The 23,476-nt window shown below is 36.0% G+C and overlaps 1 protein-coding gene and 1 pseudogene across 8 annotated transcripts; one reads left to right on the plus strand and one right to left on the minus strand.

The window, feature by feature from the left end:
• Positions 1 to 5,148: 5,148 nt before the first annotated feature.
• On the minus strand, positions 5,149 to 7,634 carry LOC140965963 (calcium-dependent protein kinase 32-like; annotated as a pseudogene).
• A 3,312-nt stretch (positions 7,635 to 10,946) lies between these two features.
• Positions 10,947 to 22,086, plus strand: LOC140965962 (uncharacterized). Of its 8 annotated transcripts, none has more exons than XM_073426248.1 (18): positions 10,949 to 11,167; positions 11,248 to 11,379; positions 11,713 to 11,850; positions 12,134 to 12,184; positions 12,810 to 12,899; positions 12,983 to 13,129; positions 13,377 to 13,487; positions 13,860 to 13,928; positions 15,311 to 15,476; positions 15,564 to 16,036; positions 17,214 to 17,378; positions 18,319 to 18,484; positions 19,112 to 19,257; positions 20,694 to 20,966; positions 21,049 to 21,183; positions 21,274 to 21,452; positions 21,631 to 21,721; positions 21,820 to 22,086. In XM_073426248.1, the coding sequence occupies exons 1-17, from the start codon at positions 11,075 to 11,077 to the stop codon at positions 21,692 to 21,694; spliced, it is 2,598 nt and encodes an 865-aa protein (XP_073282349.1). In that variant the 5' UTR covers positions 10,949 to 11,074; the 3' UTR covers positions 21,695 to 21,721; positions 21,820 to 22,086. The 8 variants fall into 8 exon arrangements, with proteins under 8 accessions (XP_073282353.1, XP_073282352.1, XP_073282349.1 ...); XM_073426250.1 differs by having other exon boundaries at positions 21,905 to 22,086; XM_073426252.1 differs by having other exon boundaries at positions 10,947 to 11,167; positions 15,335 to 15,476; positions 21,631 to 22,086.
• Positions 22,087 to 23,476: the final 1,390 nt, after the last annotated feature.

Here is a 23,476-nt window from a genome sequence, read left to right on the forward strand (position 1 = left end):
GTTTTAAATTGTTAAACAACGCCGATGACACGTCTCGATTTCGGGTCGTGACACTAAGTGGATATGAGGACTATATCAAGACCTCTCCAAAAAAGACGAATACAAAACAACATAAAACATATAATCCTGGTAGCAGATACATTAGCCAAAGCTAAACCTTAGGAAAAGCGCATAAAAACTAAGCAACATACATCAGCGCAAGAAACGGCAAACCAAATTTAAACAAAGCTAAACAATAATGATCAGTCTCAGAGAAATGTGCAAAAGACAATCAATAGCACCCGTCCCCCCTGAGCCATCTGCCTGTGTAATCCCAATCTTAGAAAAAGAAAACTAATCGGAGATCTGCTAGCTGTACGAGATCCCACAGTCAAAGACATAACTGGCCAGAAAGTTACGAGCTCATGATACCATAAATCCCAAGGTAAATAGAGCTCCAAGACAGGAATCCACGGAGAAGGATCCTCAAGAGCACCAAAGTACTGAGTAAAAGTAGATAAAAGAGATGAAGCAGCGAGCAAGGAGAAGCCTGCAGTAAGCGCCCGCAAGATACTGGTGAAAAAGAGAAAAGAGACACCATCGTAGAAGGTTCCTGGAACCACCATGACTGAGAGTCCTTAAAAAACAAAAGGTGCAAGTGTGTGAACCCACTTGCACGGGAAAACAAGAGGAGGGGAAAACACCCTCCGAAAGCACTGTACCTGCAAAGAAAAAAATACACACACACACACACACACACACATATATATATATATCTATAAAGAAATAGAGCCAAAGAAAGAAGTGGTTGCAAACAGCTAAGGAAATCGAGATCTGAGGTAGGGAAGCCTTGAGAAGTCAGAGCGGGCTAGGATGGAGATATTGTTGGGTAGGAAAAAACCTAAAACTAAGAAATATTACCTAAGTGTTTAGGCCTTTGCCGCCAATGCATCCGCCACAGAATTCCCTTCCCGGAAAATATGTGATAATTTAACAGAGCGCCCGCTCAAAAGTACGAGGATCTGAGTGACAATATGATCAAGGCCCAACCAACATCCATGAGAACGAAGGATATGAATGGAAATCTGAGAATCAGTCTCAACCCAAAGGGGAAAAATACCAAGATCGGAACAGATAAGAAGGCCCCGCCAAACCGCACAGAGCTCAGCCCGAACATTGGTCCCAATCCCGATAAACTCACTAAAAAATAGCACAACCCTGCCAGAAGAGTCACAAACAACACCACCGACAGACGAATCCCCATGGTCGCCCCTCGAGTTCCCATCAATATTGAGCTTAAAGCTGCCAGAAAGTGGACCTCTCTCCCCGCTCCTCTTCATTATGGGGGCGCAATATCTCTCTAAGTCGCTCAACCGCCTCTATCTGCAGTACCCGGGTACTCGCTTTAGAACGGGGTACAACATTCTGGTCTCTCATTTAGCATATGCCTATTATATCATTATTTTTGCTAATGGTGGGACCCGTGGAGTCAGGCACATTATGGATTTTCTTGGGCATTATGCGAATTGTTCGGGCCAAATGGTTAATTTATCCAAGAGCGCTATCTTCCTTCCTCCTAGCTGCTCTACGCGTTCTAGGCTTCGACTCCTTCGTTTGACTAGCTTTATAGGGGGAAAGCTTCCCACCAAATACCTTGAGTCCCTCTTTTTCGAGGAAATCGCTAGTGTTCTCTTTTTTAGCTCATTCTTAAAGCTGTCAGGAAGAAATTAGAAGGTTGGGATTCCCGCACCCTATCTCCCAGGAGTTGTATGACTCTTATTCAAATTGTGCTCTTTTCTCTCCCAATATATCTCTTTCAGGTGATCCAGCCCCTTTTGGCTGTCATCGATGGACTTGAGATTATCTTCAATAGCTTCTTATGAGAAGAAATGTCATTGGGCCAGATGGTCTCGTGCCTGCCTCCCCGTCTCTGAAGAGGGCCTTGGTTTCCGCAGGTTAAAGGACTTGGTTGATAGCTTCTCGATCTAGTTATGGTTTAGATCCAGGCAGGGAATTCCCCTTTGGGTGAAATTCCTCCTGAATAAGTAATTTACGGCTGAGCATATGTCTTATGTTCACCATAAGGGGGCACATTTCCCCTACGTGGTGTAGGATTCTCCAGATTCAGCTTAGGGCAGAATCTTGTATCCGTTGAAGGGTTGGAACTAGGGACTTATCCTTTTGGGATGATATCTAGTTTAGTGATGCCTTCCCATCCACTCAGCGTCAGGTTCGTGGTGACCGTGACATTCGCATCTCCGGCTTGTCCTCGGATGAGGGGTGGGACTTTGATAGGCTCTCATTTGTAGTTGGCCCAGCTTTTGCCGAGGATATTACCCAGATCCCCATTGTCAGTGGTGAGCCCGATGCTGCTAACTGGACTCTGAGCCCTGATAGTGTCTTTTTCTTTTGATCTGCCTAGGAGTCAGACCTGAAAAAGAAACTAAGATCGCCCAAAGGAGAAAAATAGACCGAATATGTAAAGGGTGAGTAGTAAAATGGAGTGAAGAAGCGGATATTTATAGGCCATTTGCGACGGTTTGTGGTAAAACAGTCTCTATTAGCGACGGGTTTAATTAAACCGTAATAGCGATGGTATTTTAAAAACAGTCGCTGATTAGCGACAGTTTTTTAAACAGTCGCTGATTAGCGACGGGTTATTTACACCGTCGTCGATTTATTGTAACGACGGTTTTGTTGTAATCGTCACTCATTAGCGACGGTTTGTCTCAAACCGTCGCTAACAGCGAAAAATTTTAATTGGCGATGGTTTTAATATTTGCGACGATTTGTTAAAAACCGTCGCTAACATATTTGTTTTTTTGAAATATTTGATCTTTTGTTACTTCACAATTTACATTTAATGACGTAGTAATATATTTAAAAGACTTCATTTTTTTGTATTGTTGTGAAGTAATTAATAAAGAACGGCTTCACAATTATTGAGTTGTGGTGAAGTAAATTCTTTTTTTTAACTTCGACACAATTTAATATGACGAGTAAAAGACTTCATATTTTTGTATTGTAGTAAAGTAATTAATATGACGATTTATTTTGTATTTTATTACTTCATCAATAAATTAAGAGATAATTTAAGGGAAATAAATTAAGATTATGGTTCATTTTTTTACTTCACTAAATATAAATTTCAAAATTTTTTAACATTTTACTTCATCAAAACTACTCCGTCGAAGTAAAATGTTACAAGAAATTAGAAGTGAAACTCATGTTTTTTAAATTGTGAAGTAAAAAATAATGTTTTACTTCGACGATGTTATTACCGAAGTTGATTGGTATATACTACTTCATAATTAATCATCACCGAAGTAACCAATGGCGAAGTAAAAACCAAAAATTCTACTAGTGTGAACTACGGAATATCCCTCCTTCATACTTGGATGTCCCAATTGCATTACGAAAGAGAACCAGGTCCTGAACACAACATCCAATGGCTAAGTATGTGGCATATGGACATTTATCAGCTTCTATTCAGGCATTGATTTCAAATCTATCAAGTGTTAAAGTCCCAACTACAATACAAGAAGCTTGGAATGATTTCAGGTGGAAAAAAGCTATCGTATAAGAAATGCGGGCATTGGAAGTGAATGGAACGTGGGAGATTGCTCAGAAGCCCAAGGAAGAGATCTCGTTGGTTCTAGGTGGGTATTCACAATTAAATATAGGGTTGATGGCTTGGTTGAACGTTACAAGGCAAGGTTGGTCGCAAAGTATATACACAAACTTATGATGTGGATTATCAAGAAACCTTTGGCCCAGTTGCAAATATTAATACAATATGAGTTTTATTATCATTAGCAACAATTCTAGACTAACCATTGTATCAACTAGACGAAAACATTTTGTTTTTTTGAATGGAGATATTGAATAAGAGGTACACGTGGAACTACCACCTGGTTTTGATGAGGAAATAGGAATGGTAAGGTTTGCAAGTTGAATAAGTCATTATACGATTTAAAGCAATCCCCACGAGCCAAGTTTGACAGGTTCACTAAGGCAATCCTAAAGCTTGATTTTCTGCAGGCTCATACTAATCATACATTATTTTATAGGTATAGGGATGGAAAAATAACTATCCTTATTGTCTATATGGATGATATTGTTCTTACTAAAGATGATCCAGATAAAATGGATTGACTGAATGGAAAACTTGCAGCTGAGTTCAAAATGCATTAGGGAAAATTGAGGTACTTTCTTTGCTTGCAAATGGCGAGGAACAAATCTGGAATCTTTTTCTCAACAGAAGTATGTGTTGGATCTTTTGAATGAGACAAGAATGTTAGGCTTAATATGATCTATACACCCGTGGATCCAAATAAAAGTTTGGAGAAACAGTGAGTGGAATTCATGTGGAAAAAGGAAGATATCGACTAGTAGGGAAATTGATTTACCTTGCTCATACTAGACCAGACATAGCTTTTCATGTGAGTTGTGTAAGCCAATTTATGCATTCCCCATCAGAAGAACACGTGGCAGCAGTCTATCGAAGTTTAAGGTATCTAAATGGGACACTAGGGAAAGGACTTTTCTTCAAGAAAACAGAAGTAGTAAGCATTGAGATGTTTACTGATGCAGATTGGGCCGGATCAGTAAGTGATGATCCACATTAGGATATTTTTCCTTTGTCTGGGGATATTTGTTAAATTGGAGGAGTAAGAAACAACTAGTACTAGCAAAGGACAGTGTCGAAGCTGAACTAAGGCCAGTAGTCCATTGTGCATGTAAAGCCTTATGGCTGAAAAAGTTGCTAGACGAGCTGAAAATGAATACAATGATGCCACTGAAACTATTATGTGATAACGGAGCTGCAATAAATATGACACAATCGGGTGCATTATGATCGTATCAAACATGTTGAAGTCGATCGATATTTTATTAAAGAGAAGATTGTTGAAAGAACAATCAACATAACGTATGTCCCAGCATCGGATCAAACCACGGATGTCCTAACAAAAGGCCTGTTTAGACCTATGTACTAAAAAATGGTTGGCAAGCTGAGAATGTATAAGATGTACACTCCACCTTGAGGGAAAGTGTAACGACCATGGGCTATAGGCTGACCCAACATGAGCCCCGGCCTATACTCATGCACAACTACTGGTCGTGGGTCGTAGGTTGGTCCAATATGAGTAGCAACACATGCTCATAGCTTAAGCCTAGCTTTGACAGTTTCACCGAAAGAAACATTGAGAGCACTCATTTTGTAACCAATGATGATCTACAGGTACAACAGTCATGCATGTTCATTGATACGATGAACTCGGAAAAAACTATTCTGCACACATTACCCGGGCAAACTAAGAAACAAATAACAGTTGATGGACTATACATTACCCAGAACTTCTTGTGCAGTCTGTCTCCTCTTAGGGTCAGGGTCTTCTTCACTAGGTTTTTTGCTCTATCTGAAATCTTAGGCCAAGGGTCTCTTTCAAATTCCACAACAACTGAACGAATGATGGCTTGGACAACTCTTTGTTCAGTTTCTGCAATTTAATGATCATTTATGTCAAATGTATGCCAAATTTAGGTAAAAATACAATATGTCAGGTGAATGTGGACCTCGTCATTCAATCATTCCAAGAAAATGGCTGAACTTTGGTGTCAAACTTAGATGACCACATTAAATACAATTGCAGTAAAGTTTGAAAAATATGGAGGCGGAAAAAGTGTTCTTCATATTCACACCAAGGGATGAGGCCATTAATAGCTTCCCTCTTTTCATTTGAAAGACCGTCCCAAAATCAAGTGAGAAAGCAAGGTGTTCTTGACTGTTGTGAGGTCCTGTTGTGTGAGTTAGATAACTTATTTCTTTGTTATCCTCGGGGTCGGGATTGTGAGAAATTGAGTGTTTGTAAACACTTGAAAAATATTTCTCCATGTAATAAAGATTTGCAGGAGCTCCATAAACGAGTCTATATTGGGTGAACCAATTAAATTGTTGTGTTTTTGTTAATTGTTTTATTCCAGATTTTTTGGTCTTTATTCTCATCATGAAGTCAATAGCTTCGGTTAATCCGTAAGACAATAGAATTGGCCTCAATTGTGTGTAGGTATATTATAAATCACTAGAGGCTAATTTCTTATTGGCTTCAATTATATTTCTAGATCACACCATATAAAATACTAATCATCTTACTTACACTAAATAGGAGTTCCAAATCAAGTAAAAAAAACTCCGAGACATGATTAGTAGCATATTAATATTAAAATAACAGAAAACGGAAGAGGAAACCGACCAGCCCGAAAGGGAGGAATGCCACAAAATAAGATGTAGAGTATTGCTCCAGCACTCCGAATATCCACTTCTGATCCGTGGTTTCTCTTCAGCACCTCTGGAGCCATATAATAAGGACTCCCAAATATCTCATTAAATCTCTCGGCTATTGAAGTGAAAACACATGAACAACAAATCAACTAAATAGTAAATATTGTCCTATCCATAAATGCAACGAATAAATAAAAGTATTGAGTTACCAGGCTTGAAAAAAACCGACAACCCAAAATCAATGGCCTTGAGAGGAGATGTCCCTTTCTGTTTAGCAAACAAGAAGTTCTCAGGCCTAAGATCACGATACATGACCCCATGCTTATGGCAATTCTACAAAACAACCCAAGAGAAATTCTTCACGTGTTAAAAGCGTGAGAAAAATATCATCTCATAATTGTCAGTAAATTAATACTCCACGAACATAAAATATCTTCTGGGACATGACGAACTGCAGGATAAATGATGACAGAGATCGAAGAATGAACTTGAAATTAAGTTAAGAGTTGACATTTGAAAGCTGGAATTTACAATCAGACAAAAATTTGGAATTGATATTGAAACTACTTTATATAATTGTTTCAAAAATTTTATTAATCTCTATTATTTTTACAAAGAATTAAAAATTTGCGCTCGGAACTGGAACTGCAGTCTCTGACACCACGACCGTTTCGCCGAACCATGAGTAGTAGTAGTAAGCAGCAACGAAATTAAGCAGGTTACAGGGAAAAAAGATCCACCGGCTAAATGCAGATTAATTAGAGTCGAAGCAACATGAAACTTCAAGAAGTCATACTTGAATAACTTCAACAATTGTGTGTGTGACAGTTGCAGCAGCCCTCTCTGTGTAATATCCGCAGGACAACAATTCTATCAAACAGTTCACCTCCCTCACACAACTCTATAGCCAAATGAACCGCATGATCATCTTCATAGGTATCCCTCAAACTCCCAATATTGGGATGCTTGGGCAAATGCTTCATTATCTCAACCTCGCTCCTCAGTCCTCACATCTTCAATATCCACCCTAGTCCTCAGTTTCTTCTTAAATGTGGACTTACAAGCAAACACTTCAACGCTTGTTTTAACGGTGCATAAATACGTGATCTTGAATTTTTCACGGCCAAGCTTACGACCCAAATCATAAAACTCCTCGATATTATGCCCCGTCGGACCACTCAGAACGTAGAACTTGCACCCATCATTTGGCACAAAATCACCAGCAAATGGGTTTGACTTATACTTGCTTCCATTCTCATCGGAAGTTTGAGGTACCGCACAGCAATTTCCCATTCCAAAAGAATCGAGACAGATCAAACCAAAAAAAACAAAGCTTTGCCCTGCGCAAACATATCTAGTGCAAAGACTCGATCTTCCTAGGGGATTTTAGAGAAATCAAGAAAATACCAACTGCATATGTATAATCCAACAAAAATAATATTTTTTTTGTTTACAGTGGTTTTAAAAGAAAGAATTTCAAGGGAAAAAATCTGACTTGTTTGGTTGACTTTTTTTATTTTATTTTATTTTATTTATATATAAAATAGCAGGTATCCTCTTTTATTTTTGAGTTCAAATATGTCTCTCATGATTTATTTAATGAGGTACTCCTATAATTTAGGAGGTATGCTCTTTTATTTTTGAGTTCGTCTATAAACCATGACTTGTTTGGTTGACTAATAGAAGCTGTTTATTTTACTTGAAAAACAAAAATCACACAAGTTGTCAACGAAGTCTTCTCCCCTCTCGTTGTGTCTCTACATATGTAACCTTCATACAGGTATGTATGTAACTTCGTATAACTAACGCTCATAATATCTAATTGGTTGTCCTATTTATCTCTAGACTAGACTACTGGATTTGTTCTAAATAATTTGTAGTTAAAAACTAATATAAAGCCATGAAAACCAATTGTTTTCAACGTATATACAATCCATTCAATCATTTGTATAAAAATTATAACTAATTAGATCAGTACTGTTAAGTTATATGCATATGTAAATGATTTTTATCATTTCATTTTCTTCACTTATACGATGGAATGAATTGTATAATTATATTATATATACTACACGAGCATTACTTGACAAATTAGACTTAATAAAAGTTAGTGCACATAAGGATCCATCGACTTAGGTTAATGAAATGTTGTGCATGCGTTTTCTAGCACCCAAGGCGCAGCGGAAATTTAAATTTTTTGTTTCGACGTTCGAAACATCCCTTGAACGTCGTATGAATTTAAACATCTATAGAGTGTTCATAATTGTTACCTTTTGCGTGCATAACACTGGCTCCAAACTATTCCGGTTTTTAAGCAGAGATATTCCTTCTTGTATATCTCTTCGAACAGATCTTCCTCTTTTTGATCGTTAAATTAAGTCAACGATCAGAGATTTTGTTCTTTATTTGGATCGCATTAGAGATTTCAAACAATTTCTGTGTTGAGACTAGGACACCTGAATTTCAAAAATCCAGAGTTGGTGTGGCAGCAACGAGCGGCGGTGTAGGAAGCACTGTTGGCCCAAATTTTTCCTTGAAAAATATGTGATGGCCGAAATATTGAGAGGGAGGAGAGATTAATTTTTGTCTTGTGTTGTGTGTTATCAGTTATGTTATATTATCAACATTTGATAACATATTTATTAAAATATTCAAATCTTATGTCACTAGGGTTCCTAATCCAAATGCCCTTAGAACTCATAATTTTATTAAAGAAATTTGATAACTTACATGTACGTGGTTCATGTGGGCTTTTAAATTTTCAGAACGTTACACCGAAATTCTTGGGAATTCTAGTTTGGCTAAGTGAGAATAAAACATTGGTCGTCGTCCTCCCGAATGATCCCATGTCTCTTCTCTATTACTGCTCTGAAACGAGTGTTGCTTTTTGATGCTTCCTTGTTTGAGAGTAATACTTCAGATAACTTTTGAATGGTCTCCTCCATTCGATTGAGTTTGTCAGCTATTCCAATCTATGTTATGCTCAAATTATCTTGAAGTTCACCCAACCCAACTTCTAAATTTTCTATCCTCCCTTAGTTGGTTTTCATGTTAACATACCGATGATAGGTCCCAGTCAAGCAAACACGAACTAATGGAAACAGAATTTGCTTAGGGTGAGAATAGGACCTCAAGATTTTTTTTAATTGAATCAACTTTTTCTACACTGCTGAAATATGGAATTTAAATACTTGAAAACTTACCACTTGCTTATGAAATAAAATAATAATAAGGAAAATAATGAAACACATATATGAAAAATCTCATGCCTTCACTCCACATGCTTTATCCATGTTTCTTATTCCCTGCATTGTGTACTTATGCAATCCAGGGGTTCTTAATTGACTCTCTTAGATGTTCTAGACTTATCATTTATTTGCTATGAGAAGCATAAGATTATACTAATAATCTTATCAATCTTATTTTTATTTGTTTTTTATGGTCCGTATTAAATCGTAAAACTCATCCATACTTACCTAATTTAGACTTTAAAACTTTATGATTTATCACAAATAATAGGAGTATAAATAATCAATTTTAATTAATACTCTTTCCAACTGAGTAAAATTACATTAATACACTTTATTTGCAAACAAATAATATATGAAACTCATTTTAAAAATTGTAAAACATGAATAAAAAAGCAAATAATTTAAGATATTATTTAATAATTTTAATTGATTTTATTGTTATTCATTGAATTTATTTACTCAATTTATTAGTTTTTAATTTTAAAAAAATAAATAATATTTATACCCAATAATTTTGATGAATTAAAATACACGTGAATTAATAAAATTTATGTTATTCGATAAAAATCACAATTCCAATTCCAATTATAATCACTGTCTCACAAAATAAAACAACCGAATTTAATCCCGATATCATATTTTTGGAAGTAGGCGCATGCTTCGATATTATTTTTGGAACACAATCTCCCCAATTTCCTAAATAAATTAATCTCTGGCTTCAGTTTTTGTGTTAAAAAAAAATCTCAAATTTTTAAATGAAATTAAATAAATTCTTTGTATCGATTATAGTAAGGAATAATAAATAAGACAAACACAGTTGAGTTTATTAATTTATTGTAATCTTAATTTTATGCTAAAGAGACTTCGAAACCACATCTAAGTTCAAACAAAATTCTACTAAAACAATGAAAAATTTTCAATTAATTATATTGATTTGGTGGTGGGTTGGGCGGATTTAAGTTTTCATTTTTTTTAATGAACAAAAATTTCTTGAAAAAATTATCCATCCAGATAATAAATAAATATATACATGTGTAATTCTTCCTATGCAGTGAAGTTTCGGCCTAATTATGATACTCTGAAGTTTGTTAGAAAATTCAAGCGGAGATATCCATCGCGTTCCAAAGTTACTCGAGTTTATATTATATTGTTACCTTGTATTTCGTTTATATTAGCCATGAGTTGCATAAGACTTTGAGATACATGAGTGTTGAGTTTTTTTTTTGTGCAAGCCATTATTTCATTGTATTGTAGTAGTACAAGATTTATGTGAGTTATATTCAAAAAATATAATCAAATACAAGTATGATCAAACCTGAAAGTATGATAGGCATGAGTCGCACAAATATTGAAAAAGTTAACAATAATCTGCTGGGCCTAATTATGATACTCTGAAGCCCAGTTAAGTTAGTTAGAAAATTCAAGCCCAGGCCCACTCAGTTGTTTCCGTTTGGTAGGAATTTGATTCACAGTTCACTATCTCTTCGTCCTCCATTTTTTTCCCTCAAAACCCTAGAGATTGCCAGAATTGGGAATATTAAACCATTTCTAGAGATTGAAAATGGGAGCTAGTCGGACGTTACAGGGAGAGATCGATTGCGTTCTGAAGAAGGTTCAGGAGGGCGTCGATGTATTTGATAGTATTTGGAATAAGGTTGCTGACGCGTGTTTTTACTGTGATAAGGCTTTTCAGTTTTTGGATTTTATTAACTTTGGGCTCATTTTTTTCTTTAGGTTTATGATACTGATAATGCAAATCAGAAGGAAAAATTTGAGGCTGACTTGAAGAAAGAGATAAAGAAGCTGCAGCGATACAGAGACCAGATCAAGACTTGGATACAATCAAGCGAGATCAAAGATAAGAAGGTAATGCTGATGTTTTTAAAGCTAGAATTTAACAATTTCTACGTCTTGCACTTTAAACGTTTCCACTGGTGCTTGATTCAAAAAACATGCTTCTCATTCTATGTGGATATTCATGTTTCTGCGCTTGTACTTTTATCATTTTACTCTTTTCTCATTACCTTTTGTGCATGTTTCTTATCTTCTTTTTTTCTTTTTCTTTTTTACTTGAAGTAATTCAACCACGTTGTTATCTTCAATTATTTTCAGTGATATATCTGGGTTAACCATATAATCAGCTTGTTTATTGCCTGTTTCCAACTCTGACCAAGGATTTCTCTTTGTAACTTGACGTAGGTTAGTGCCTCTTATGAGCAGGCTCTAGTGGACGCTCGCAAGCTTATTGAGCGTGAGATGGAACGATTTAAAATTTGTGAGAAAGAAACTAAGACAAAAGCATTCTCCAAGGAAGGATTGGGACAACAACCGAAAACGGTAGGTTGTGTTGTTCTGGGAGTCCCCTGATTCTTTTTTCCTTTATTCTGAAGTAAAATATAACTAAGGATGAAATTGGTCCTTTTGAAATGATATGATTAGTCTAATGATTTCAAATAGACATCTGATGCCATCAGTGAAACATTTCTACCTTGGATGATGGTGCGGATCTACCTCTTTGGTGTAATATGATTATATAAAATGCAAGTCCTGCTTGCAAGTTTTGAATTTTTTAGTTTCTAAATTCTTCCAGAATGCGTATGTGGTTTTTGCTTTTCTGTAGGATCCGAAAGAAAAGGCTAAATCAGAGACCAGGGATTGGTTGAATAATGTGGTATGCTCTTGAATTTTTTCTTGTGTTTCCTTATCCCCATAATCCAGAGGTTTAAGGGGTTGGCATGTAAAAGTATCTCTCTTGATACTGCCTGTTATATTATGTCTATTATCATGATATTTATCTTCTTTATCATAAACTTTCTTTGCTAACAAATTTGTTTAAGAAGTGAGGCTGAAGAATAGGAAGCTAACACGAATATTTGGTCTTTCATTTTATTTCTGGAATCATCTGTCTCTCTCTCTTATGAGTATGATTTTGCAGTTATCATTGTATTGCCGTCATTTTTTGGTGCAACTACTTATGTATGTCATCTGACCTACTATTATTCATATTTGGTGTAATAGAATCTGTGATTACGTATGAGAAGTGAAACTCTAGGTGTCCATATTTCTGCAATTTCAAAGGAGTTGACATTTCGTGACATAAATCATTATGTGTTCTTATATTTGGAACTTTAGGAATGTTTATTCAGATATTGAAATAGGTGGATTTATTTTCTCAATAACGGCTTGTTTTTTGACAATTCATGACTTTTATGTAGTTTGCATGTCATTGTTATCATTTTAGAAAAGTTATGAATAGTTTATGAATCGTCTTGAGAATGTATGTGCTGCTTTGCTAGGTTAGTGAGCTGGAAAGTCAAATAGATAGCTTTGAAGCGGAAGTAGAAGGGCTTTCTGTTAAGAAAGGGAAGGCAAGGCCTCCCAGACTGGTATGTCATTGTCATTGAGGAAAGGCTCCTCATTATGCAGCATACTATATTCGCCTTACTGTGTTTAATTTTAAATTTCTAAGACACATCTAGAGACATCCATTTCTCGGCATAAGGCTCATATTATGAAGTTAGAATTGATTCTAAGGCTATTGGACAACGATGAATTGAGTCCAGAACAAGTCAATGATGTCAAGGATTTCTTGGATGATTATGTGGAAAGAAATCAGGTATTGTAATCCCAAACAAGTTGTCATTTTCTCGTTTCAACCTTTTTTGTTTAATCATCCATGATGTTGAACATGTTTTTTCCTTAAGATTTGGCTTCTCATGGGGCTTTATTTTTTTCTTATATTTCAAATGGGAAATAATAAGATTTCTGTTTGAAAATCTTGTGTGGTTGTCATCTGGGCTATATGGAGATTAAACGGTGGTGTAATTGCCTTAATATTCTTCATTTTGGAATATGATTGGCAGGAGGATTTTGGCGAATTTAGTGATGTCGATGAACTTTACAATTCGTTGCCTTTGGACAAGGTGGAATCTCTTGAAGATCTAGTGACAGTTGGTCCTTCTAGTCTTGTGAAGGTAATGTGGCTTCTTCTCCGGTCGCTTATCTTTTATTTTTGTCATATGATGTTTTAGTTTCTGAATAATCGTTTTGCTAATAGGCAATTTAATGCCCCATTCCAAATAAGTTTTTATGTCTGATGGGCTAACAGTATTCCCTGCTGACCCACCATGTCCTCGACAGTCACCATCTCTGTATTATATACAAATGACAATGTAAATTATATCACAATCATACAACAGGAGTTTAATGTCTGTATCGCTAACCTTTCTTTTCCTTCTCTTTGATAAGAGAGTGAAACATTTTTCTGTAATGTTATCTTTTCCTTCTCTTTGATAAGCGTGTGAAACATTATTCGGTCATGTTATCACGTTTTCTATTATTTTCAGGGTGTCAATGCCTCCAGTACGGTTTTAAGTTTGAAATCTTCTTTGGCTGCAACACCCTCTCCAGCTCCGGTATGTATGATTTTGAATTTTCTCTTACTGTATGCACCTCTCTCAACATTCTGATGGAGTGAAATTGAGGAATGGTTTTGATTTAAATCCTATTGTTTTTAACTACCGGCGACAAAACAATGTGGTTGTAGTTGTTTAACAATTGATCGTGCAGAACCACCGAGTATTATAGGGAAAGTTGCTAGGTCCGGCCTTTCGACTATGTTTCCTGAGTGAAGGTTTTAGGTTCTATGATGTTAGGATTTAGTTATATATTTATTGCCATGTTCGGATTTAGTTTCTTAAACCAGTTTCGTCTCCCCAAAATAAAATCATCTACCAACTCCTTTTTTTTTAATCGTTTTCCCAAGAGTCTAGTTTTGTCAGTTTCTACACTTCCCAACATCATTACTACATTTACCCAAATTTTTACTGCTCCCAAAAATATTCTACCATTCTATTATGCTTTAGAATTTTAAAATTCCTCACTCATATCCTTGTCAGTACAAGTATCAATGTAAATATTATTTAATAATAGTTACCAAACTAAATTTTATATGATTTGGCATAATTAGCAAAAATTGCCTTTCTATCTCCTAAACCCATTTCTTCCAAAAAAAAATCACGAAATCTGAATACCTGCGATTTCAAATAATTCAAAATTTTCACCAAATACATGAACATAAGGACGATCTTGTTATCAGTTGGTATTTTACATGACTTATTTGATGGCATTAATAAGGTTTTACAATGCTCTTGGAATAATATTTCACTCGATATCATTTGTTGTTTCCTGTCCGTTGGGGATATTCCTTTTTTACATTTGAGGCGGTTACGCTGTTTTAGGAAAAATTTGATACTACTCAGACATTTGGAAATGATTTTGATTCAAAATGTGAGAATTTTCCCTTCCTACCTTTTTTAAATGGAAGTGCTATTAATCAATTAATAGATAAAAATTGGACATATTGTGGCATTTATTTTCTTTTGTGAATTAGATCATTAACTACCAATATTTGTCTGCATTATTTACTATGAATTTATTTGATGGTAAAATTTGATTCTAAGGCTGATTGCGTTTGAGCTTTCACTTCATTTGTTGAGTGCATGATTCATTTAATCACATAACTTTAATAACTTATCTCTTCCTCCTCATTCCGGGGGATCTTTTTTGTTGTTTCTTTTTTATTAAGAGGTACTATTACATGCTGTAATCCTAAATTCAGATGTAACATCACTATTCGGCAAGAAATGTTTTTGAAGCATCGTGAGAGACGACAGAGATATGTTGAATCCTGATTTTTTTTGGATTTCTTATTTTTAAGTCCTTGGATTTTTTCCTTTTAAATTGTTTTTGAATGCTGGAAACATCTATGATATGTGTTATAACCGGATATCTCCAGGCAACGTTATCTTCCACGCAACAGTTTGCTGCCGCTTCAGACCAAGTGGAAGAAACAGCTTCTCAAGACAGTAATTCAGATGCAGTTGCAAGAACCCCACCTCCTAAGAGTAGTAATCTTAGTTCTTCTGCACCGCAAACACCAGCAGCAAGCCATGCTACTCTTGGTATCAATGTATTTGATTGTAACTTTGTAACAGTTCATCTCCTATTCTTTTTTCCCTGAGTTTCTTTTTGTGTTTTTGACACTATAGGTGTTGTCACTGCTTCATGTTTATTAACTGTGTCAAGTGTCACCAAAGAAGAGGATATCAGTCACTTCTCTGGTGGCAAATCATCACCTGGTCTTACCGAAACTGGATTAAGACCAATCAGTAGAGGTGGTCTTCCTGGTCAACCATCTTCGATGATTGCTCTTAGCGCTGGCAGTACAAATTCTAACAATGGAGGCCTTGGTGCCTTGCCATTCACATCTGAAATTGGGAAATTAAATATATTGGTATCTGATGACCGATCAGAAAGTACTGGAATGACACAGTCTATTGCATCTCCTCTAAGTAATAGAGTAATTTTGCCACAAGCTTCCAAGGCAAGTGATGGACTTGGCGCAAGCGATGTAGGAAATGCCGGTGATTCTGCAATAATGGGTAGTAGAGTTTTTACCTCACCTGTGGTTTCTAGTATGCAATGGAGACCTGGAAGTTCCTTTCAAAACCAAAATGAAACGGTATGTAACATCCTCACGGTTTTTTCCTCAGCTTTAATCCTGACACTCACTTCTTATCAGGTTTTCGCTTTCAAGGGTTTAAAAATTTAGACTAGCCGCAATTTTCTTGGTTTTGTACCATTTGTGACTTTTAAGTTCAATTGTTACTGGTCTGAGACATCATGAACTTAACATCAATACTTAGAGCCATGAAATTGACCACAATAGTGATAAGAACAAGGGGAAAATGTGATGCTAGAGTGAAGGAAGAATGTGAATCTAAGAGTTCGACAAACTTGGTGGCGTGGTGCAAAAAGAAAAATGGAAAGCATTGAAGTGATAATACTGAATGATAATGTAGTGGGTTTGATTAAGGTTCTTACACATGATTTGCAAATTTGTCTTGGAACATGCATGTTCTAATTGTTATCTCCTATTTCATTAATTACTTGGCTATGTAAACCGAAGTCCATGGGGTTGTATTTGGTCTAACATCAATTCATCAAGGATTGGTTTGGATCTCAAACTTGTTTAGTTTTCTAAATTCAAAACATATAAATCCACTGATTTCCCTAATCTATTATCTTCCCCATTACCATCCACCCTCTGATCTATACCACTCCCCATGCACGTTGTTGGCTTCTGCCAAAAGTATTCATTTTTTGCTGTTACCACCTCCGTCTTCATCCCACTTTCCTGTCCTATTTTCCCTGTTTCTCTCCATTCTCTGTTTGTTAATATCTATAAGAAGCAATCTGTCAATCAATACAGGAAAATGAAATTGACGTCAAAAACCACCAAATGCTTGTGTTTACCCATAAGGCCATAACTAACAATCTGGAGGATGGTTAACTGTGTCATTAATATTGGTAACTTAAAAAACTTTTCGTCTGATTATTCGTTTTTATCTTTATATGTTGGTAAATGAAAGTTAAAGTTTACTGTAAATGACAAAGTTAAAGGTTGCTGTAAATGACATTATTTTGGATTGATCTCTATTGAATGCAACTTAAATGCAACCCATGCATTTTCTCTTTCCTTATTTGTGTGAGCAACTCGTGTGAAACACACACATGCACGCACACACACACAGACCCCACCTCTCTCTCTTATCCACACATCCAATTACTTGGAGAAATACCTCACTTTGGAATAATATTTCACCTCACTTCGGAATAATGTTCTTTTGAATCTCCAGGGGCAGTTTCGTGGACGAACTGAGATAGCTCCTGATCAAAGGGAGAAGTTTCTACAAAGATTTCAGCAGGTACAGCAGCAAGGCCAGAGTAACATTCTCGGTATGACCTCTCTTACTGGAGGGAAACAATACTCTACTCAGCAGCAAAATCTGCTCTTGACTCAGGTGCCATTTCCTTCATATTTCATGATTTAACTGGTCTTTTAAATTTCCTTGTCCATAGTCATCACACACTGTTACTGTGCATAAGGTTCTTTGGATACAACATATTGAGAATCTGTTACGTGCCTGCGTTTGGGATCGTGTTATGGGTCGTTGGACAGTGAAATCTCCTAGTTCGGAGTAGGATTCCTGTCTTTTTGATTTACGACCTTGACGACCTATGATTAGTTGAAGAGTTGGGGCTCGTGAAAACAAGAGAACCACCCGATCTTGTAAAATAAACTTTTATTGATAATTTTTCGATACCTAATTCCTTTCCCCCAAATCCCTACATATACTAATGATGCGATCCCCACAAACTGAAAGAAAATCCTACCAAATTTCAAAGATATGCTGAAATCTCAAAAACAAGGAAATAGTTAAGCAAGGAAATAATTATCCTTGCAAACTAAAGAAAAAATCTTCTTGCTCCTCAACCTTTAACCCTAAATTTCCCATATGTGAAACGTTGATACATCTTGGGCTCGTCCTCCACATTCTTGGGCTCGTTCTCCACATTGTCGTCCACAGCCCCTTCTTGGCCCACGTCGTCTTTGCGGCTCGTGACAGAATCTGTTATTCGCATCTCATTTTCCAGTTGAAACACAAACATCATTTGTAAAGTTAACCACATTTGGATAATTGGCTATTGTGTTTATCTTAAAAATCTGGATTGTCGACCATTGGTAGTGTTTTAAATTTAATTACATTTAGGTCTAATAGCTACTCCTTATTGATGAAAATTTCTCTGTATGTGCACCTGCTTTTGAATGAACTGTGTGATATCTTGTTCAAGTCTTGCATAGTGTCAATAGATACTCTTTGGTATCTTACAACTGATTTCGTATCTATACTCTTTTCGTGAATCGATACATTTTTACCTGTTTTTAATCTCTCTTCTCAGTTTAATGCTCAAAGCTCATCTCTCTCACCTCAACTGGGATTGGGAATTGGAGTCCAAGGTTCCGTACCCAATGGTGTTGCATCATCTGCTTCACAGCAGCCACCAAGCGCAATCCACCAATCAGTTAATGAGCAGAGCATGATATCCACGGCATCTGGGGAGGCTGGTAATATAGCACTTGCCTCTTTTTCTACTAAAAGATACCTATTTTGGTACCGCTACTCATTGGATACTTAACTTTGGTTAACAGACTGAAGTTATGGAATTCCTTTACATGTGGTGTTGTGGTTGCATACAAAATTTATTGGAGAAATGAACGAAATAAATTATATATGTGTTGGGTGTGTGTGTGTGTGTATTTATATATCGATCTATTTTATTTCCATCTAATAGATAGCCAATGCGATGAAAATGCTTGTCCATATTATGTGTGTGTGTGAATGATTTGTGTGATATTTTATTCAGTCTCAGTGCATATTACATGAGGACAAACCAGGAGTAAAAAAACTGCTATCCAATTTTTCACTTTGTTATTTTGCTATTTTTGTGGTATAAAAATGTCTTATCTGTGGAAAGGTGAGAAATACTACGGTGGCCGAATATGAACTTACCGGACGCATTTCTGGTGTCGACCTATTATTTATTGTGAACAGAGTCTGGACCACTGTATAAAATTATGCGTCTAATATTTAAATCATGAGATTTCCATAATCTTCATTGCTTTAGGTCATCAGTAAATAGTCCGAGTGGATAGTATCTCTATAACAATGGAGAAATTATTTTACACGTGTAGAAAGTGGTCTTACAAAAGCTGAGGAGTTACAGCAGCAACATCCCATAACTGATTATTCATCAGCGGATTCTGCTACGAATTCTGGACTTGGAAAGAGTCGTGTGCAAGAGGATGAAATGAAGGCTTCCCACACCTTGGATACCTCAGTATGTGTGCAATATTTTGTTTATGTTTAAATTTGTGGAGATTTATTTTTAAGGTGCATTTAGGTTGATATGATTTGATGGGATTGTATGGATAAAAAATATTGTGATTATTAAAATATTTTGAGTATGATGCAGAATAGTATTGAATAAATAATAACATGTTTGGTTTGATTTATTATATTTGAGATAAGATGATCCCTTTCAATAATTAATATTAATATAAATAAATAATTATATGAAGGATAATATTTTAATTTTGTATTCAATGATTTCATTGATAACGGGTAAAGAATTAATAATTTGATTGATGTGAGACAAACAATTAATACATAAAACTGCAACCTAAAATAATCCAATTCCGTCCAAGCAACCAAACATTACCTTAATGTTTTTTTATTGGAGCACATTGACTAGGAAGTGGTGAAATTTTAATTTTGGTGGTGTTGGATATGATGGTGTTCAACAGTGTGGATATTTATGCCTTTTCCCTCCCACACTTGTGAAGATTAAATACATCAGTTAGATCGAGTTATATATGAATTATGATTTTCCAAGTTATTTCCAGTACTCAGTTTTAATGTGGCAATGTTTTTCTTGGTAAATACACTGTTATGATCAAGGTTGTAAATAGCGGGATGCGGTGGCGGGGCGGTCGGTGACTGCCTAGTGCTTCGGCCACCTAGGCGGTGTCCAGGCGGTGCCTAGACGGTTGAATTTTTTTAAGTAATTTTTTATAGATAATCATGCAATATAATCACAAATAGTAATGATTTTTTATGTAAGATGTGTAATTAAATAATATTTAAGCACAAAGAAGCTTCATACAATACTCGCAATATGATCCTTCATCCTATAAACTCCTCGTTTAATAAGATTCTTGTACAACTTGCATGTGATCCAATCTCTTTTCTCTTTATTATACAACACCCCATATTCCCAAACAATATCATTAGACTTTGGCTAATTCCAACTCCGGTTGTTTATCCTTTTCCGCCATTAATCTTCAACAATAAATCAATAATACTAGGGAAAAAATTTTGATTTTTGAAATCACAAAATCTGAAATATTATAAAAAAGTATGATAAATAATAAATATGCAATGATTAACCTAAATATTCTGGCAGCTGGCCGTGGGCGGCAGACAATATGTGGTGGGCTTGGTGGTTGAGATTTGAGATTTGAGAGTGAAAACCAAAAGTAAAAAAAAAAGTGGGGGTGTGCTAGGGTTTTGAGATTTAAAATTAGTTGATTTTGACTAGTTTTTTAAAATTGTTGACTACAATTTAAAAATCTTGATTACAATTTAAAAATCTTGACTGCCCGCCTCGTCCGCCTGCTCACCTCGACCGCCATGTAGAACACTGGTTATGATCCGTTAATCTATTTACTTGATCATTAATTTACTTTATGCTCCCGTCATTTTGTTTACAATCAGGCTGCTGTTCCAATTCCTGAACCTTCCCAGGTGACGAGGGATATTGACCTATCTCCAGGGCAGCCGTTGCAACCCAGTGCATCTACTGGAAGTCTTGGTGTGATTGGTCGACGAAGTGTATCTGATCTTGGTGCCATTGGTGATAATATAACTTCATCAACTGCAAATTCTCTAGGGATGCATGATCAATTATATAATTTGCAGATGCTTGAGGGTGCTTTTCATAGGCTTCCTCAGCCCAAAGACTCTGAACGTGCAAAGAGCTATACTCCAGTATGCAACCTTCTCATACTAGACATTGATGTTTGACCCGATATTCTGTTCACTTTCCCATGCTTTCTTTTATTACGTGCAGAAACATCCTGCTGCTACCCCGCCGAGCTATCCTCAAGTTCAAGCACCAATTGTTAATAATCCTGCCTTCTGGGAACGGCTTGGTTCTGATACTTATGGCACTGATACTCTCTTTTTTTCATTTTACTACCAGCAGGTTAAGTGAAAATCTTCTCTCTTTGGGAATTCCTTCATGGTTGTGATTAAGTGCTCTTATCTTTTTCTTTATTTAACCCTTTTTCTGCAGAACACTTACCAACAATATTTGGCGGCCAAAGAATTGAAAAAACAATCTTGGAGATACCACCGAAAATATAACACGTGGTTCCAAAGACATGAAGAGCCAAAAGTTGCCACAGATGATTTTGAACAGGGGACGTATGTGTACTTTGATTTCCATATAGCCAATGACGAACAGCATGGATGGTATGGTTATTCCTATTTTTTTTAGTTTGATTTAAAGCTTTAGTTCTTGACAAGTAAGAATAAAAGTCAATCTCTGGCTAAGCAAATTAACCTTTGGGTTTACAACTGTTTTTACATGATTTCATTATTTGAGCTGTCTTTGATTTGGTTGACTCTTCCATTCTTGGGCTCAAATCAGGTGTCAAAGAATTAAGACGGATTTCTCTTTTGAGTACAATTATCTTGAAGATGAACTAAACTAAGCATCTACCTCCATGGCTACTCACCAGGTTTACTTCTGGTTTTGCTCTATGTAGATTAAATAGTGCTTAGATGTTCTGTTCTATGCCAGTGCCAAACTTTTTGCCAATTCAACATTCAAACTCAGGTCTAACTGCAACTTCACTTGACTTTGGGACGTGTTACAATGATCGAATTTTTAGCTGATCCACCTTAGTCTACTGTATATATAGGTTTACATAGTCTATTCACTGTTGGATTCTTTCAGGAAACAATTCGCTATCTGGCCGAGTGAATGATATTTGTTTTCCTGAATTTATTCTTTTTTGGTTCTGGAAATCAAGTATTTTAGAAATTAGATTTCTTTTTCATAATTTTTATGTCGATCTAACTATTAAAATCAAATATTGAATAATTGAAATATCTTCGATTGCTATCAGGGATTATTTTATGAAGTTTAAATTTCTTGCTTTTGCGGTTAAATTGATGACATGATGTTTTTTTCGGTGGTTTGATGGGGAAATATGTAATCGCCTCTGGATAGAAAATTTTAGTACAAAATAATCACGTCGATCACCTGACATTATCTGAAACCTGGGTTTGACATGAAGTTAGTATTTAAACATATGATGTTTTGTTTCAAAAGAATTTTGTCCCTCAAAACTTATATTCTTCAAAAGAAGACCAAGATACGTAAATTCTCGGGAACTCATTGTATATTATTATGAAATATCCAATACCCATTAGTTCAAAATTTAGACGTGGATAATACGGAGGTTTAAAATACTCTAGTGTTGGTTACTAGGCTGAAGAAACTCAAACTCTCACGATTTTCATGCCCGTGTAACTCATCTGTTTAAAAGATCATTTTTTTTAGGATTCAAAAACACGACCCTCGTAAGCTGCCAAAAAGTAGTCGGATTGCAGTCCAAATGCCGGAAAACCGTCATTTCCAGCAGCCAATTTACTTGTTTCCCTCATCGTAGGGGTACGTCAGAATCTGATCCAACATACTTCGTGCTAAATCGATGTTTTTTATTGTTCAACAACTTGATCATATGCTCACCCATCGGTTCGAAAGATCAAAACTTTTTTCCTTTTTTGAGGATTCAAAAAACGACCCTTGCAAGCTGCCGGCAGTTCATAAGTATCATGAGCAAACCTAGATATATACTTCTCCACAAACGACTCACTTGGCAAACACAACGCACCTAAAAACCCCGCTTTTTCTCTGAAAGCCTGATGTTAAGTTCAAGAACTTTCTTAATAAGCCCAATACTAGGCTTTAGTTTGTTTTCCAAACTGCTACTTAAAAGAGTTGGATTTTTGGAAATGAGCTCAGAAAATCGACCCAGTTCTTGAAAGAAAATAAACTTTGGCTTGAGAATCTTTTCAATGTTGACAAAGAGTATCGCTGGTTAGGACTGGGTTTGGATATCAGAGAAATTGAGATCTTATAAGAAGAAGATGACAGGTTTAGGCTTTTCAATAAATTTTTTGCTTGATAATTGGTGAGGTAGTTGACCGAAATAGAGTTCTCAGGTCCAGAACTGGAGTTGAAGAATAGGCCCTGTTTAGAAAGGAAGTGAAACAAGAGTTAAGGCAGAGATAAATGGTCTTCTGTGGCAAACGTTGTCCAGCAGGGAAGGGAGGAGACTAGAGTGGAGTTGCATAGCTGACAAGACTTTTCTCATTATATTTCACAACAGTGAAGAGTCAGATGGTTTAGGCATTCAGAGTTTGAAACTCGGATTTTGCCATGAAAACTGTTGTTTTACAGGAGAAAAGGTTTGAAACTCAATAAT

The sequence above is a fragment of the Primulina huaijiensis genome, unplaced genomic scaffold (assembly GCF_012295235.1).
Source record: "Primulina huaijiensis isolate GDHJ02 unplaced genomic scaffold, ASM1229523v2 scaffold17037, whole genome shotgun sequence".
NCBI lineage: Eukaryota > Viridiplantae > Streptophyta > Magnoliopsida > Lamiales > Gesneriaceae > Primulina > Primulina huaijiensis.

Excerpts from the sequence above, each read along its gene's own strand:
- LOC140965962 (XM_073426247.1), top strand. The coding sequence starts at position 11,075 with ATGGGAGCTAGTCGGACGTTACAGGGAGAGATCGATTGCGTTCTGAAG. Across the intron at positions 11,380-11,712 it reads GCGAGATCAAAGATAAGAAG|GTTAGTGCCTCTTATGAGCA; the intron begins GTAATGCTGATG and ends AACTTGACGTAG. Across the intron at positions 21,453-21,630 it reads AATGACGAACAGCATGGATG|GTGTCAAAGAATTAAGACGG; the intron begins GTATGGTTATTC and ends GGCTCAAATCAG.